At 37.7% G+C, this 15888-nt stretch overlaps 1 protein-coding gene across 2 annotated transcripts in view; it reads right to left on the bottom strand.

Annotated features, from left to right (window-relative positions):
• Positions 1-2567: 2567 nt before the first annotated feature.
• Positions 2568-15888, bottom strand: part of TRPM7 (transient receptor potential cation channel subfamily M member 7) — a 51451-nt gene continuing 38130 nt past the window's right edge. The window contains exons 24-40 of one of the 2 annotated variants that reach the window (XM_083870575.1): positions 15159-15343; positions 14386-14518; positions 13197-13912; positions 11119-11195; positions 10205-10264; positions 9128-9209; positions 8690-8760; positions 8171-8208; positions 7145-7170; positions 6758-6808; positions 6604-6669; positions 5683-5966; positions 5276-5358; positions 4748-4953; positions 4600-4651; positions 4403-4509; positions 2568-4103 (exon numbers count right to left, since the gene is read on the bottom strand). In XM_083870575.1, coding sequence (XP_083726701.1) covers positions 3973-4103; positions 4403-4509; positions 4600-4651; positions 4748-4953; positions 5276-5358; positions 5683-5966; positions 6604-6669; positions 6758-6808; positions 7145-7170; positions 8171-8208; positions 8690-8760; positions 9128-9209; positions 10205-10264; positions 11119-11195; positions 13197-13912; positions 14386-14518; positions 15159-15343 — 2368 coding nt within the window. In that variant the 3' untranslated portion in view covers positions 2568-3972. Of the gene's footprint in view, positions 4104-4402; positions 4513-4599; positions 4652-4747; positions 4954-5275; positions 5359-5682; positions 5967-6603; positions 6670-6757; positions 6809-7144; positions 7171-8170; positions 8209-8689; positions 8761-9127; positions 9210-10204; positions 10265-11118; positions 11196-13196; positions 13913-14385; positions 14519-15158; positions 15344-15888 lie in introns of both variants that reach the window. The other variant, XM_083870576.1, reaches the window with a different exon arrangement.

The following is a 15888-nucleotide window of genomic DNA, read 5'->3' as shown; positions in this document are numbered from 1 at the left end:
GTGCCCTGTGTGTTCTGTCCCATGTTCCATCCGTCAGCCCAGCCACTCCTGCCCCAGCCCCTTGTGATGTCACATTGGGCAGGGAACACCCGGCCAGACCTGCCTCCCTCTCCTTCCATGTGCCAGCCACAACAGAAGACCTTGGGAGGAGAGGGGCAGCCACCCCTTCCACTGAGCAGGGAGCTTTGGCCCAACACACCTTTATCCATGTTTGCTCATATTTGTATGAGGATTTATTACTGCCATGCTCTGCTGGAAGGGTAGTGATGACTGAGGGTGTTGATCGTAAAAGGATGGAGCTACCTCAAAACGTCATAATGAATTCGTTTCTTGGTGTTCTGAAGATCTTCCTGAGGGGAAAAAGAAAAGGTATGGCAGATGGCTTTTAATTAGCTACATTAATGCAGTTCATCTCTAAATTCCATATGCCACTGAAAAGCAGCAGTTTTTCCCTATTTTTAACAGACAAGGTGGGAAGTAAAAGTATCCACAGAAGAGGTCCATGAAGTGATTTTAAAACCCTCCTCATCATCTTACTTGTTAAACTTCAAGCAAAGGATGTCTCCAGCACTCCTGGGACAGCTGTCACTGCTACTGACCCCTCAAAATCTGATTTAGTTTTGTAAATGGAACTGGATACGTTTAGGAATCTGAATCAAGACTTTGACTCACTATTTTAATGTAGCATGATGCAGAAATCCACATGGGTGCTACCTACTGCAGGCTCTGGGACTGAGAATTAACTTCCCATTACTCTTACCCCAAAGTGGATTATGGCAAGGAAAAGTGTTAATTGTGAAAAGAAATATTAAACCATCAGAAGTTTTTTCAGAGTCTTTGTTACATGTTAAAAGATCCTATTTTTTTCCCAAACTGGTCTTTTAGGAACATTTAATAAGAACTGTTACTACCAAGTCTCCAGCTGCAGCCTTTTTCCCTCCAAATTCCTGGAGTGTTATGGCATTAAGTGACATGCAACCACAAAGAATTAAAGTGTAGGAAATCACTGTCACAAGGCTCAAAAACCAAACCCCTCCTTTTCCAAATCACAAGGCTGTGAGCAGCAGCTAAAAAAACAGCTCTGCAGGAGTGGTGTATTTGCCACAATGCATTTGGGACTGGTTTTCTCTGAAACATTCCATCACCTAAATGCTGCAAGAAAGCAGTCAACAATGACTTTGGTGCATTAATTAAAAGTCTAAATTATGCAGCTTAATAATTTCCCTATACGAGAAATACTCTTTTAAACACCCTCCTAGTAGGACATTCACTGAAGCATTTCAGATTTTCATTAAAAATTAATTAGAGACTGTTTAATTTGTATTCCTGTAATTAAAAGCCAAGTTCTAAGAAGATATGCCAATACTTAAGCTCTTAGATAGTAAGCAGAAGTTCCACTTCCATCACTTTCCTCCTTTTTGGTAATCTAAAGGAAATTTAAAAGCTAAAGGATCACAACTCTTCCCTATTTATAGAGCATTTCAAGACTGATGAGGTTTCAGCAGAGAAGTAACACTTGACGTTCTCAAACAATTTTAATTTCATGGAATAGTTTTCATGTTCCTACTGCCTGACATGAGCAGGATGTGGCACTGTCCAAACAGAGTCAGGTTGCTTTTTCAAAACAACTTGTTTTTTCCCTTTGCCACCACACTTTTCCAATTCCTTCCCTAAAGGGTACTTGACATTTATGATTTTTTTTCTGCAAGTATGAGGCAGATCCCTTCTCAAAGTTACACATTTCTCCCCCCTCAGTTTAGACATACACTTCTCATGTAATTCAAGCTGTAAATCACACAGAGTAAAGCTACTGCTCATCCCAGGCAGATACAGAGAAATATGAACAGTGGTAACCACTCCAAGTCTTACAGGCATTTCCCAACCATAGTTTTCCCTTTTGGTCTTGAAAAAGCTTCAGGCCTGAGTCACTGCAAGACTGAGCAGGAGCACTCCCCCAAGATCACTCACGCCCATCACAAGGTGGTCACATCTGTTTATTTTGCTAAGAAATGAGTCACAAGCAGAACTACTGAAGACCAGTAATATGGCTAAAAAATATCTGTGTGTAGTTAAGTATTTGTCAAGAAAGTTTCCCAGCTTTTACTTACAACTTTTTCAAAATGTTTTTCTTCATTCATACACTGAAATTTGGTCACATTTTCAAAACACCAGAGACTCCTCTAGAAATGTCTCTCAATTTGCAGAGCCAGTCATGCTTACAGACTCAGTGCTGCTGTTACTTGGCATTAGAAAGGTGCAAGTACATCTCAAACATCTGCCCATTCCCTCCCAGCAACAGCAGGTGATGCAGTCAGGCATCTCTAAGAAGCAGCTCCTAATTAAACGTTTGAAAAGCTATTTTTGACTCATTTCCTCATTAATCCCCTCACATGTGTCTGACAACTATGACACTTTTCACTTTTTTACCTCCCTGCTGGTGTTGGCCAAAGTTGTGATATCTCAAAGGCAAACAACTGCTTTGATCCAGCACAACAAATTCTATTTTTCTGCATAAAGTTACTTAAATTCACCAAAATAACCTTTCAGACTGAGACAGAGAGCAGAAGTCTGTAAACAAGAATAAATTTATTTTAGATTCTTTAAAGATTTAATGATATACAAAATGTATACAGTATTATATCCTTATAACATTTTACCTTTCCCCATCAAACATAAAACACCATTTAAACAACTACTGTGTTCGTGCCTTAGGTCTGTATCTATAAGATACACTACTGAATAAAAAATTTATAGAGCTATATACTGCCCTTTTAATTAAAAATTACAAATTAGTACCTATGTAACAAAAAAAATCGCAGCATGAAACTTCAGTTGGACAACAGGTTCTTTTCTTGCTGAATGCTCAACAATATTTGGGACAGTTAAATTACATTTTATTGGCATGAAGGTGCATTGCAATCTCCCGTACTTTACACAATTGCTAATCCAACCCTAGTCTCTCTTAAGTAAGTACCACAAATAACATAACATTGAAGATGTTTTCTACACAATTTTAAATACATTTACAAGTTATGTGTACATTCGGTTTCAATATACTGGTTTTAGGAGATCTTTGGAAGGCAGAACTTCTGAAGCAGTCACTACGTACGTACAAGGGAAAGCACTTCCAACTTGTGTTCTTACAAGGCAACTTATTTGGACCAGCACAAACTAATTCTTCTATTAAATATGATTATACCAGTCTATCATGGCTTTGTTACTATTTGACAGTGACTTGATAAAATTGAAATGTGTAAAACAAGAAATTTCATTATGCACAATTCAGGCTCTATTTCACAAAACAAAAACCAAGCCCAGTTTTACAGTTATGAAGCTGAAAGAATCCTGATTCAGGAGACACTCTCTCTCTTTTGGAACAGATCAAGTTCCTACCTTCAACTTCAGTCTATTGGCATCTTATATACACCTCATTTGGCTCTGTCCTCTTCAAAAGGCCAGATTAAAAGACACCTGGTGATAAAATATTAGTGGAACACTTCCGAAAACACTCTTAGGAATACTCTGGCATTACAGAGGTAGGTGCTTTCTCCTGGTTTTGCTCATTGACAGTAAGACAAATGCCAAAAGACAAATGCTTTACCTTAAAACATCAACTACCAAAATCCTTTTGGTGGAAGGCATATTTCCCACCACAAGACTACAGGAAGAAAATCCTCCACTACACCAAAATAAAATAAAAAATAAAACTTTCTGCTTAAAAAGCCCCTTTAAAAACACATCTTAAATACTTGTCATTATTCCACCTTTAGAATGATCAGCTGCCACGCTGCTCTGTAGATGGTTATCACAAGTCATAAAATCCTTAAGATTATGGACCAGCCAAAATTCCACTTAGAAGACAGTAATCCTTGTTTTGACTAGTCTTTCTTTTCATTAGAGTGAGGGGAAGGTGAGTGACAACTTTGTGAGGTTCCACAAAGTTTGAAGGAAGCCACTGAGTTGGTCACATCATCAGAGCATCAGACGAATAGAATTGGCCGGATCGGAATCTTTGGTGCAGCTCCCAGGCTGAATTGTCAATTCAGGGGCATCGTCCTGAGGAAATATGATCTTGTCAGGTGTGTAATCGTTCCTCTTCAGATCTGTACAAACAGAACAAAGGCATAATCATTACTGTTTCTTGAGCCAGTAGAATCAATGAGGCATAAACATCTAGCAAAGAATTGGATGTGCAAATGCACTTATAAAGAGGAATTCCAGGACATGCACTGTCACAAAAAGGATGTTTTTATCATAGGTGCCATCAGAAGCCTAAAGTCAAATTACAAAACTGCTGTTTATTACTTGTTCCACTTTCACAACATGCCTTGACCATTTCATTACGTGTCGTACAACATCTCATGACATAAGTGTCTCAGAAGGAGGGCACTGCAGCTCTTACCAGGCAGTTTCAGTTTCCTGCAGCAGGAATTACAGTGGTGCTTTGCTCTGAAGTTTTTTATTGCATCCTCTCCCAGGTTGGCTGGACCGAACACCATATCGTATGACCTTAGAAACAAAGTGCACACAAACATCACTCACCCCTGTTCTCTTTCCAGTGAAAATTTTGTAATACTTAAAGTCTTTCTTTACCCTTACCTTTTTTCCCCAGCTTTTATCACAGAGGGATCTGTCAAATTTTCACCAACACCTTCAGACAGCACAGGAAGAAAAAGTTAAATCTGATATACTTCTGATTACCCACATACACCTTGGCCCCAATGCAAGTTTCAAGTCAGGGCATTACCTTGCAGATCTAATACCAGCAGTTCTCCTCTTGTATACTCATACGTCCAGTGGCTGAAAGCCAGCATAACCTCCTCCAGCATGTTAGTTGGGATTATTTCATCGCCATTATTGTTATTATATTTTCTAAACTCTCCAGTCATGCACTCTTCAACTGCAAACCACTGACCAGCAGAGTGACAATATAACAGGAAAACTTCCAAGAACCTAGTAAAAAGAACACTTTATGAACATAGGTCCAAAATAGAGATCTATCATTACTATTATATTTTTACTTGATTTACTAACAATTTAAATACTTTTAAACTATTATACAATGCCATTTAGATGATGATACTAGATTAGAATCAGTGCAGAAAATATCAGTGGATGATACTGCCAAGGACAATTCTGCTTGCCACATTCACAGCAACATTCCAAGACATCCACATATGAGTATCTTAAAATAATTGATGCATCTGTTAACAACCCTGTAGGCATTCCCCTGAGCCAAAAACATGCAATAAAATGGCAATTTAAATACACTCACCTTGGAGAGTATGGGATGGATTTGGGCTTCATCTGGTTGAATGCAAAGGTGAGTTTCTGTGCTGCTCTCTGCTGCTGAATTTCCTGTGAGTCAAACCCACACCTCATTAGCTGCATTATTGAACAGGAAAAGCAGAGCCAAGCAGGCAGTGGGAACAGTGTCTACTCCCCAGGATAGGGTAACAGATTATTTGCTTTTTAAATTATATCTGTATTTTAAGAATTTGAACTCTTTGATTAAATAAGCCATCTTGGAGCAGAGTTTTTAACCCTTTTGCTCACAGAGAATCCCAGACTAACTTTTTTTCTTATTCTAGTAAGTATATACTAGTTTACAAGTGGGAAAATGATTCCTGTTTAACATATAATGCCTGTCCATGTTTAATAACTAACAAAGATAGAACTTACTCTCAAGCACAAGTGCAACACAGTGTCCTCCTTATAAATGCTTGACCAAGTATTCACAACTTCAGGAAGAAAAGACTTGATGATATAAAGATGTCCTGATTTCAGGATATCATATTCTGACCACGTGCATACAACTTTGAGAGCTCGACGTAAACCTCCTCCCATCTCCTCTTTACTTAAGAATTCAATTTTAGCACAGAGCCCCAGCTGTGACCAGGAGGACATGCTGTTGTTCAGGATACTGGGAGAACTTTCTTCAAGGCGATACACAGTGACTGGTTCACCTGCAGCACAGCACAAAAAACAAATCACTGAATTGAATTTTCCAAGTTTAAAATTACAAGCACTGAACCCCCACCATGACTCACAACAAGCTGCAGTATTAAGTCATTACAAACATCTTGAATTAACAAAAAATTTAAACTGCCCAATGGGATGACCCCTCTGCAGCTTTTTTTCACAGAGCTGCAAAATTTGTCCTCCTATTTAGGACCTATTAATGACACTGTTCAAACAGCACTAAGAACACTGAATAAATGTTTGTTTACACTTTAAACAAATGAAGAAAACTGAAAGGTATCCTTCCAGAATAGTTTGTTATAAAACTGTTAGTACAATACTACCATCATTGTAACACCATTTCTGAGGACAACTATAATTAAATCTGTATTTCATAATCGAGTGAGCTGCCCTAGAAAAGGTGTCATACTCACATACATTTCTGAGCCTTCTAAGACAGAGACTAGACATCTTTTAGTTCATTAAGACTTCAGTTTCACACTTGTTTCACTGTGAGAAACTGTGAACTTTGCCTTGATCCTTCCATATTAAAAGGATCAAACCAAATTAGAATCCATATAAGATTTGCTTTTATTCCCCAAAAGACCATAGGGAACCAGCAACAAGAAATGCAATTCTTACCTCTTGGAGGCACAGGAGTGAATGGAATGCTCTGTGATAATCTCATCAGGTTATTTCTTTCTACAGCTAGAGGAAAATTACAGCATTTATTGAAGTTTAAAGATCTTATAAATGTCAATAAAAATATAAATATTAGTTTGTCAGAGGGACTCACCTGAGTAATAGTAATTGATATCCATGATAGGCTTGAAAGGAGAAGCAATGCCTGAAAAGAGATTAAGGAGAAAAAAGAAGAAAAAAAGAGATACTCTTGCTACTAATTTATGTACTCAAATACCACACACAAAGATCAACTGCCAAGCAACTTGTGTTTGAAACAGATCTGCTGAAGAAAATTAAATATTGCACTTAAGTTTTTAGTACCTCGGGGGGAAAATACAAATTGTAGCGCTTAATGCTAGGCTGTTTGTTAAAAAGAAAATTAAAAAATCACAGTAGTGTGTCCAATAAATTCCAAATTACCATCAATTAAATACATTCCCAAACAAGACCCAAGCATTTGGCTATATATAAAAACCTTTAGAGCAGAAAGAAAACTTACCATTCAATGCATCCTCTTCCGATGGCCTGTGAAATGCCACAAAAACAACAGTCACCTTCCAAACTTACTCTGTATTCCCTGATATTGACACATCATCCTAGGTCACCTTGTTAACCTCACAGTACCACTTTTATCCTGTTATCCTATTTTCCAAGGGCAGTACAGATTTCTTAATTACAAAATAGTAATGGAAAGCTGTTAAGTAATCTCATGTTTTTAGAACTACACTTTAAATACCTCCAAGTCATGCACAACATTATGTAAAGTTTGCATCACAAGAGCTCTTTCCCACAGAGGTGCTTTAATTAAAACTTGTTCACAACAGCTTACCTCTTCTGTTATCAGATAAATAAGGTAATGGCTTTAACAGTTAACTCAGGGGGTAATTGTTAACGAGAGCAATGTCTGCACTATTACAGAGGTGGTTAGTTTGTAAGGTTGGGTAAAGACCTTTACCAGGAAGCAAGCTGTTCACTGTGTGTCAACACAGTCATTTTCATGTTTTGCCCTCCAAAGTGTGACACCATTAATCTACACAGAACCTGTTAAAGCATGATGAGAACTCAACCTGACCCACCCATGAGCACCTGCAGCCCAGGGAGCCAACCCAATCCTGGGCTGCATCCCAGAAAGAGTGACCAGCAGGTTTGAGGGGGATGATTCTGCCCCTCTGCTCTGCTGTGAGAGCCCAGCTGGAGCATTGTGTCCATCTCTGGGGCCCCCAAGGTAAGAAGAGCCTGTTGGGAGAGAGCCCAGAGGAGGCCACGAAGATACTCTGAGGGCTGGAGCCCTCTGCTCCAGAGACAGGCTGGGAGAACCTTTCAACCCAAACCATTCTATGACAATTCTACGATCCCAGTGAACACACGTGGTTATTTATTAAAAGAAAAAAAAAAAAATCAAACTTTGTGGGGTTTTTTCTCATTAAATGCAACTAAATTCCACTATAGCCAAAGACAACCAAAAGGGAAAACAGATCAAAATAGAGAGTGATAAAACTGTTCCATCAGTAAAAAGTTTACTTACGTTTGACTGCTATTTGAAGGTCTGCCTTGTAGCCAATCCTTTAAAACAAAGGAGAGGAAAAACAAAGAGGGCTTCAGTTTTGTAAGGAAAGCACAGTATATTCTGTTGGAGGTGGGGTGGTAATGTGGTTTAAGCTTTTGGAGTACAGCCTGTTTATTGGAAATAAACCAGGCTGTACTGAACTGCAGTTGAATGGAGAGACCCAAATACAACCAAGAAATGGCAACTACAGTTAAAAGAACAAATAAGGCTCTATATTCACTACTGTTTATGGATTATTTAAGTAATTCTTTTCCTTAAAAGAAAAGAATTTTGATTTTTTTTCTACAAACAGAAAACAGCACAGATTTTCATAGTGAGAACATACACAACTTTTTCCCTTAGTGAAAACAGGTCTCCTGTTGCCTCCTAGAACAAGCAAGTCCACAAATCAGTATTATTCTTTATCATCTGCTTCTTCTCCTTTATTTGTTCAGCTTCTAGCTCTGCTCAAGAATGTCACAGAAGGTTGATACAAACCGTTAGTAAGGCTGCTTTAGAGTCAACTTGCTGAGAGTCTTCACTCGATGCTCTCCTGCTCTTGTTGTACACTGCAAAGGGAGGAGATTTGTAACTGGACAAAGAATGGCACTGTCACTGTCACCTGTTTCCTAACAGTGAACAAATAGCTTAACATAACTCATGAAACAAGCCTGACCCACAACTTTAGAAGAAGTTTGCAGTGCTAACTAGATCACTTCACTTTTTACAACTCTGGCTGTCTGTGGCAAATAAAAGGCAACAGAACTGAGCTGGCATAGATAGAAGAAACACAAGAGGCAGAAGATTCAAGTACCACCAAATGTGAAAATATTTCAAGATGATTAAACCATTTCTGTTTGCTTTGCATCTTAGGATACCCATGAGCAAGGCAAGTTGGAGACAACATTAGGGGACCTGAACAGAGAGCAGACTTACACTGCTCTGAGTGGGCTGTCAGAGGGTCAGTGAACCCACCACAAGAACTGGATTGTCGTAGACCACTGTCAGTTTGAAGACCCTAAAAAATAAAATTAAAAAAATTAGATTTACCATCAGTCATCTATCATTATTGCTTTCAACTACTACTCTTGGAACACAATCTACCCAGTTTTTCTGTTTAGGATTGGCCAGGATTCTTCAGAATTTCTGGATGTACTTCAAATATCTCACTGCAGAGAAATGCATCAATTGAGTGCATTAATTCAGTTAAAATGCTCTTCTCACAGTAGCCACCAGCTGTAACGTTTTTAGGCACACATTAAGACTCCTGACCCACACCAAAAGAGTTCTTTGCAAGGGAATGGTACAATAGGATACAAGTACAGAAACCTCCATTAGGCTGGATCACTACAAGCACTGTGTTCAGCTCATCTGTTTCTTGCCTTTGTTGGCTGTCAATTCTTACATAAGAATGTGGCTCTGGCAGAAACTATATTTCAATTTGCACCCACTTAAAATAGCAACAAAATGTAGTGAACTCCTGTCACATAAACACATGGCTTATGAATGCAATTTCCTACAGCAAACTACACATTCTTGGAATATGTACTGAGGTGGTCAACTTTTGCCAACAAAGAACTTTTTGCAAAAAATGAGAAAGGTAGTTTCATCACAAACTAGGACTTGTGTGTAGAGTGGCATAGGCCTTACTCATCTATTGACTCAAGTGGTTACCTGAATGAAATGTTCACTGTGCCCTGCTTTTGATTCCTAAAATTGTAACAGTTAGGAAGTTGTTACCACCCTTTTTCATCCTTCCCTCTTACAGAATACACCTCACACACATGAACACATACACAGGCCTCTGTGTGTGCCTGTGTCCAAAATGTGTGTCAGATATGTGGTTGTGTACATGAAAACTGTTTCTTTACATCCCTAAACACTAGAACTATTGAGACCTATGTCAAGGAGACATCCAGTTTACAGATAATGTGATCAGAACAGAGACCCATATCTTTACTGGAAAGAATACTGTTGAAAATAAAGCCTTTAATGAATGGAAAATTTACTTACTTGAAGTCTGGTTGTCTCTATACCCTCCAATATAGCTTTTTTGAAGTCTTCCTGTTGTTCCTATCAAAGAAACAAAGTGAATTCTTAACATTAACACCAAATAATCTGTGCCAAAAATACACACAAAAAGCTTTTTGGTCACACATTATACTCATCAAAAGGTTCAGAAGAAGCAACTCAGCAGACCAGAAGCACTGCAAATGGTCAATGGTCATAATGCAATTCTCAGGCATATTCTCCCCTAAATGCATGATAACTGCAAATAGTAATTTGTATGTACTAATTCAACAGTTACATGGCAGAAACTAGTTTTCATATATATATACACAAACACACACTCACACTATAGTACTTGGAAGGCAGATTTATGATTAATCACTCTTCCATTTTAGTAATTTTTATTATTCTTTAAGGCAATGGAAATTATACATTTTAGTTTATGACAACTTTATTAAAAAGCTTTTTCTTCTTGGAAGGATAATGAACAATTTTTGTCACTTTTGGAAATTATATACACTGTCATCTTCCTCTATAAATTATGATGAAAATCACTCTAGTCCTCCTAAAGGCTGATCTTGAAATTTATGAGCGTAAAACGTTTAGTTAAACACTAATTATGAAATGCTTAATTTTAATCTCGATTCACAGTTGTAGTCATCTTAGCTCAACCGCAGAGCTTGTTTATTATTTCACTGGTATCCTATTATGAAGCAACAGTACTTGATGGCAGTTAAGGTTACATGAGTTTTCACTGGATTTTTTTTAATTGTGAAACAGATGCAAAGTACAGTCTGCAAGGAATGTGTAAGTTTTTTGACTATATTTGGTCTAGACTTTTCCAAACATATGGTGACTTCATAGTTTAAAAGAAAATTATCCCCACTGACATATCTGACAAAGCCTTTCATGCTTACCTCAATATCAGCACTTCTTTCCTTCATTTTGCTGGCTGCCTCTTTGAACCGCTGTAGGTCCATGCTGTCTCTGTGACCTTTGACACAGTGAATTCAAAAAGAGTATTCAAAATCAAAGGCAACCTCCAACGTTCTGACCATGCCAATAGTCTGCATCACCATAGCAAAGGGTTACAAACCACCTAAGGTCTGTGTGCCTGTTTGCACTAGGAAAGACATTACAAACATGCTGAAGTAAAGATCAGTGTAACAGTATCAAACTATTGCCTTTCCTGCACTGAAGTGGGGAGCATCACAACTCAAAAAGTAAAGCTAATTTTTTTAATTTTTACTCAAGCGTATGCTCCTCATAGGAAAGGAATGAGGCCTGGATTACAGTATTTTATGTATGCTTGACAAATGAAGGGAAAGTAGACAGTTTCCTGGAGGTAGCTTTTACAATATACCCTTCATCCTCACAGTTGCAAGAAATACTTTTCAGAATTTTCCCAAGCGTGTGGCTTTATAATGAATGAAAATCTACTTGGCTTCACAATTGAAACCTGCATGGTATTACAAGTGTTGTAAATTGAGGGCAGTAAGAATGAAGGGTATGTTCTAAATGCTAGAGATGTCAGAGGACCATATACAAAAAATCTGGCTCCAGTAAATAAGTATAGTTAGTATTCAAAGTTATTAGTGGTGAAGTACATTTAAAGATTAGATAAGAGTTGTACAATCACGTCCATAATTTCTGTTTAGCCTTGCTTTCTTTTTACACCCATGAGGCACTTGTACACAAATAGCTAAGGTAGGCAACTTCTTAAAAATCCAAGCTTCACAGCAGTAGAATAAATTCTTTTCTAGAGATTTAAATTTACACAACCTCAGCAAATCTCTGGAAAACACTGAGACATCCCTAAACAACTATAGCAAGACAACAACTCTGCAGGCAACCTGACAATTCCAGATTACCATCTTTTACTAAACACTAAGCATACTTAAAGCATTATCTACTTTACCGGCATCAGTTAGTAAACCCACACCTGTGTTTTGCAATGAATCTGCCACTGTTTTACCATTCAAATATGCAGGTAACTAACCAAAACCATCCACCTTTTTACTGTTAGGCAGAACTCAGGAGGCAAAATGTTGTATTGAATTAAAGGACTTTGGAAGCTTCCAAAATGACCCCAACATAGAATAGCCTAGGCAACAGTGGAAGATCCCAGCTGTAACAGTGTTTAGAAATATAGTATAGGAGGAACCCTCAGCTTGACACAGATACCACAAAGATATTTGTCCAGGACTCCATCAGCCTGAGTAGTGTTCTGTAATTACGTCAAGAAATAGACAATATTTTTGATTTATGCAATCACAAGGCAGGAGCTTTATAATGAGTCACAAAAGGTTTGTCTACAGTGCTCGTACCAAGTTGTACAGCTGCTAATTGCCCAAAACTGCTACACTAAACAACTGGATAATGTTTTTCAGAAAAATATTGTCTATGTCACAGAATTATGGAGAAATTGTAATTTCAGTTAAAAAAACCACATTCAAGCAACATAGGGAAATTAGAGATGTTAAATGCAAAAAAAGCAGAGCAAAATGGTAGAATAAAGTCACCTGCAACCGGAATACACCCAAAATACCATACAATTCTTGATAAGTCAAACCTTGTGGCTTAGATTTGGTCCACAGTTTATGAAGTAGTCCCATAAGGATGTTAGAACATAAATCTCGGGTTTGCAGCTCCATTGCATGGACATGCTGACTTTTGGAAAGTTCATCTTTAATATTCAATTTTCCATGTGAGCCGCCACAGTTGACTGTTGACGTCAAGTCGCCCGTTGACAAAGAGAACTTCGTTTGGGGCTTGTTCTTCGCTAACTTGACAGGGGATTGGTGAGCACATTTGTCAACTCTGCAGCTGTAGTTATCATTAGTGTCATTCTCATCATGAATAAAACCACAATTAACGTATCCTCCATTTTCAACACAAGGTTGGGTGAAAGCAAGGCAAGCAGAGCCAGAAGCAAGAGGATAAGAGCAGCTAATAATGACTTCAGGACATTCAGAATCTATTTTGTTATACTTACCCACAAATGCACCAAATTCTACATTATTATCTCCTTCTGTAGCCTTAGAGAAAACAGTCTCTTCGTGCTTTGCTGAAGAATCCAGCTGACTTTTGCAACTGGGTCGAGATGGAGTGCTAACAAAAAGCTTTGTTGTTGGGGATGTTACATGTGGCATGCTGTTGGATGAGTTGCCTAATTTTTTACTTTTACTAGTGGATTTTGAGATCTCTGCAGCCTGTATTCGTTGGCGAAGTTCTGGAGGGGAAATAGCATTTGAAAATAAGGCACTGCCTGAGGAACCTGCCTCTTGGAAGTATTTTTCTTCTCTTCGGGGAACCAGAGCCAACTCCTGACCGATTGTCTTATGTTGGACTTCTTTGTCATCACGGAGAGAAATGTTACAGAGTAATGCGTTATTGCTCTCAAGGCCTCCTTGTGGAAGAGAGCCAAAGACATTTCCAATGCTGTGCTTTTTCCACACAGATGATCTGAGAGAGCCATCCTCAATGAGATTTTGTGCCAAATGCTTTGAAATGCTCAGTTCCCGGGTGATTTCGTTATGAACTTTGCTGGCTTCTGAGGCTTTCTGCGCTGTCAGCGTTTTCAAAGTATCCACAGTTAGAGCAGACAGATCCTGGAGGTGGCCAATCTGTGAATCTAAAGACTGTAATGACCTTTTAATGTAGTTGACACGATCACCAACTTCCTTTATCTGAATGCACATTTGTTCCACCCTAAGAAAAATCAAATTATGAAGTACATATGAAATGTATTTTTCTCAATATGCAAAAGAAACATGATTATAACCCCTTCTGTCCATTTAATCGGGGGGAAAAACAACTTGGAAATGTCACAATAATATGATAGCATTGGACTGTTTTGTAATACAGTATTTGTACATACTTCTGAATCACAGAATTAAAACAGATATCAATAGAAGGCCTACAGCACTTTCTGAAATCTATCAGTTTCTTAAAACATCATGGGAAAGTAAACAATACAATTGTCTCAGTTTACTGAGTGCTTTGACAGATCAAGAAGCATCAATCACATTATCAGTTTCTGCACAGCAATGGAAAGATATCATATAAAATTTGCATAAACACTTTACGGTCTTTAGCTGCATTTCTCCCCCTTTAAAGTACATTTAAAAAAATTGTAAAAGTTCTAATTCTCTATTCAGACACTTTCCTTGTAAATATCTTACCGTTCAAATGTGACTCGAATCCTCTCCTCACTTCCAGAATGAAATTTATCATCCTTTTCATTGAAATACATCTCGACACACAGCTCTTCAAAATCATGAAGTTTCTTCTGATCTTCTTCTGTCAGGAAGAGTTCTAAAAAGAGATCAACAGTTAAGATGACACATATGTAGTGAAGTTGTATAGATGCTGAAAACTAATAGTCACAACTCTACAAAGAATGTTAACAATAAAACACCACGATAAAAACAAAACAGAAAAAACACCTTCTACCAGAGGGCCACCTAAGACCCTTCCTCTCTCATTGCAAGAAAATGTTCAAGGTCAAAGATTGACAATAAAATAAAAAGAGTAATTCTGAGAGGATACATGCACAATATTTTATCATTCCTTACACTCCTGCAGTTTAATCCCTTTATCTTTGAGGAAGAAGCTGGATTCCTTAGCTGGATGTTATTTTTTTTTTAAATTTCAAAGAAGTTTTACAGAAAGAAAAAAATCTTTGCCATTAGCAAAGACAAGAAATCTCATCTTTTTGTCTGATAGATTTGTTTTACTGGAGATTTCTAGGGGCTGGCATTAAATTCTTGAGAAAAGCACAGTGATTTTTTTCTAATTTTCAAAAGAATTATCAATATTGAAAACACATAAAATTAAGACCCACTTTGACTTTTTTCACAATATCTATTATAACCAAGACCATGGTGCTTTTCTGACCATTTGCTTTAACCATACCAAAAACATGACTGCAATTTTTTTGGATAACTGTTCATACTTGGCCCATCTGAAGTCTTGTCTGTCTTTCTTCTTTTACATATACAGCAGAACAGGGAAGCCATGTGGCTAAGAATGATCAGTGGTGGAGGGAGAACAGGTTTTTCATGGTAGGCCATAATGAAATGATAGCGCTGATACTTCCACACAATGTTTGAAATTGCCTTGACTTGTAAATACACGTTGCTGAAAGGGAACAGAACAATATTAACACATCAAGGTGCGTTTTGGGGTGGTGGGGAGTTGTTGGTGTTTGGATTGTTTGGTTTTTTAACACTTTGATAACAATCTTGAATTCTGAAGCCAGTTAAGAGACAAAAGCATAAACACATTTTTTGCCGCAAAATTATTTTTGTGGAAATTGGAAACACATTCAAGAGAACACCATGATCCAGAGCAAGGAGAGGGCTAAAGAAATTCTCCTCTATCAGGTAACATCTCAGTATCTTTACTAGAAATAAATTACACTGAGATCAAATTTCAAGCTTGCTGAACAAAAAAAATTAATTCTTTCTAACTAAATCCATAAATTTTATATCACACCATGTTAATTCTGCAGTCTGCATTCTTCAGTGTTTGTGAGCTGCTTATGCCCATAAATCAAACACTTGCAGAGAACTATAAAAGACAACTTACTACACCCAACCAACTGGAGAACATTAAATTAATTTAGGAACAACAGTCAAAGACAGAAATAATTTTGTTTATTTTCTGACAAAGAGAAGTTACAA

Source organism: Zosterops lateralis (genome assembly GCF_965231275.1).
Source record: "Zosterops lateralis genome assembly, chromosome: 13".
Taxonomy (NCBI): domain Eukaryota; kingdom Metazoa; phylum Chordata; class Aves; order Passeriformes; family Zosteropidae; genus Zosterops; species Zosterops lateralis.
This window is presented reverse-complemented; position numbering and strand designations above follow the sequence as displayed.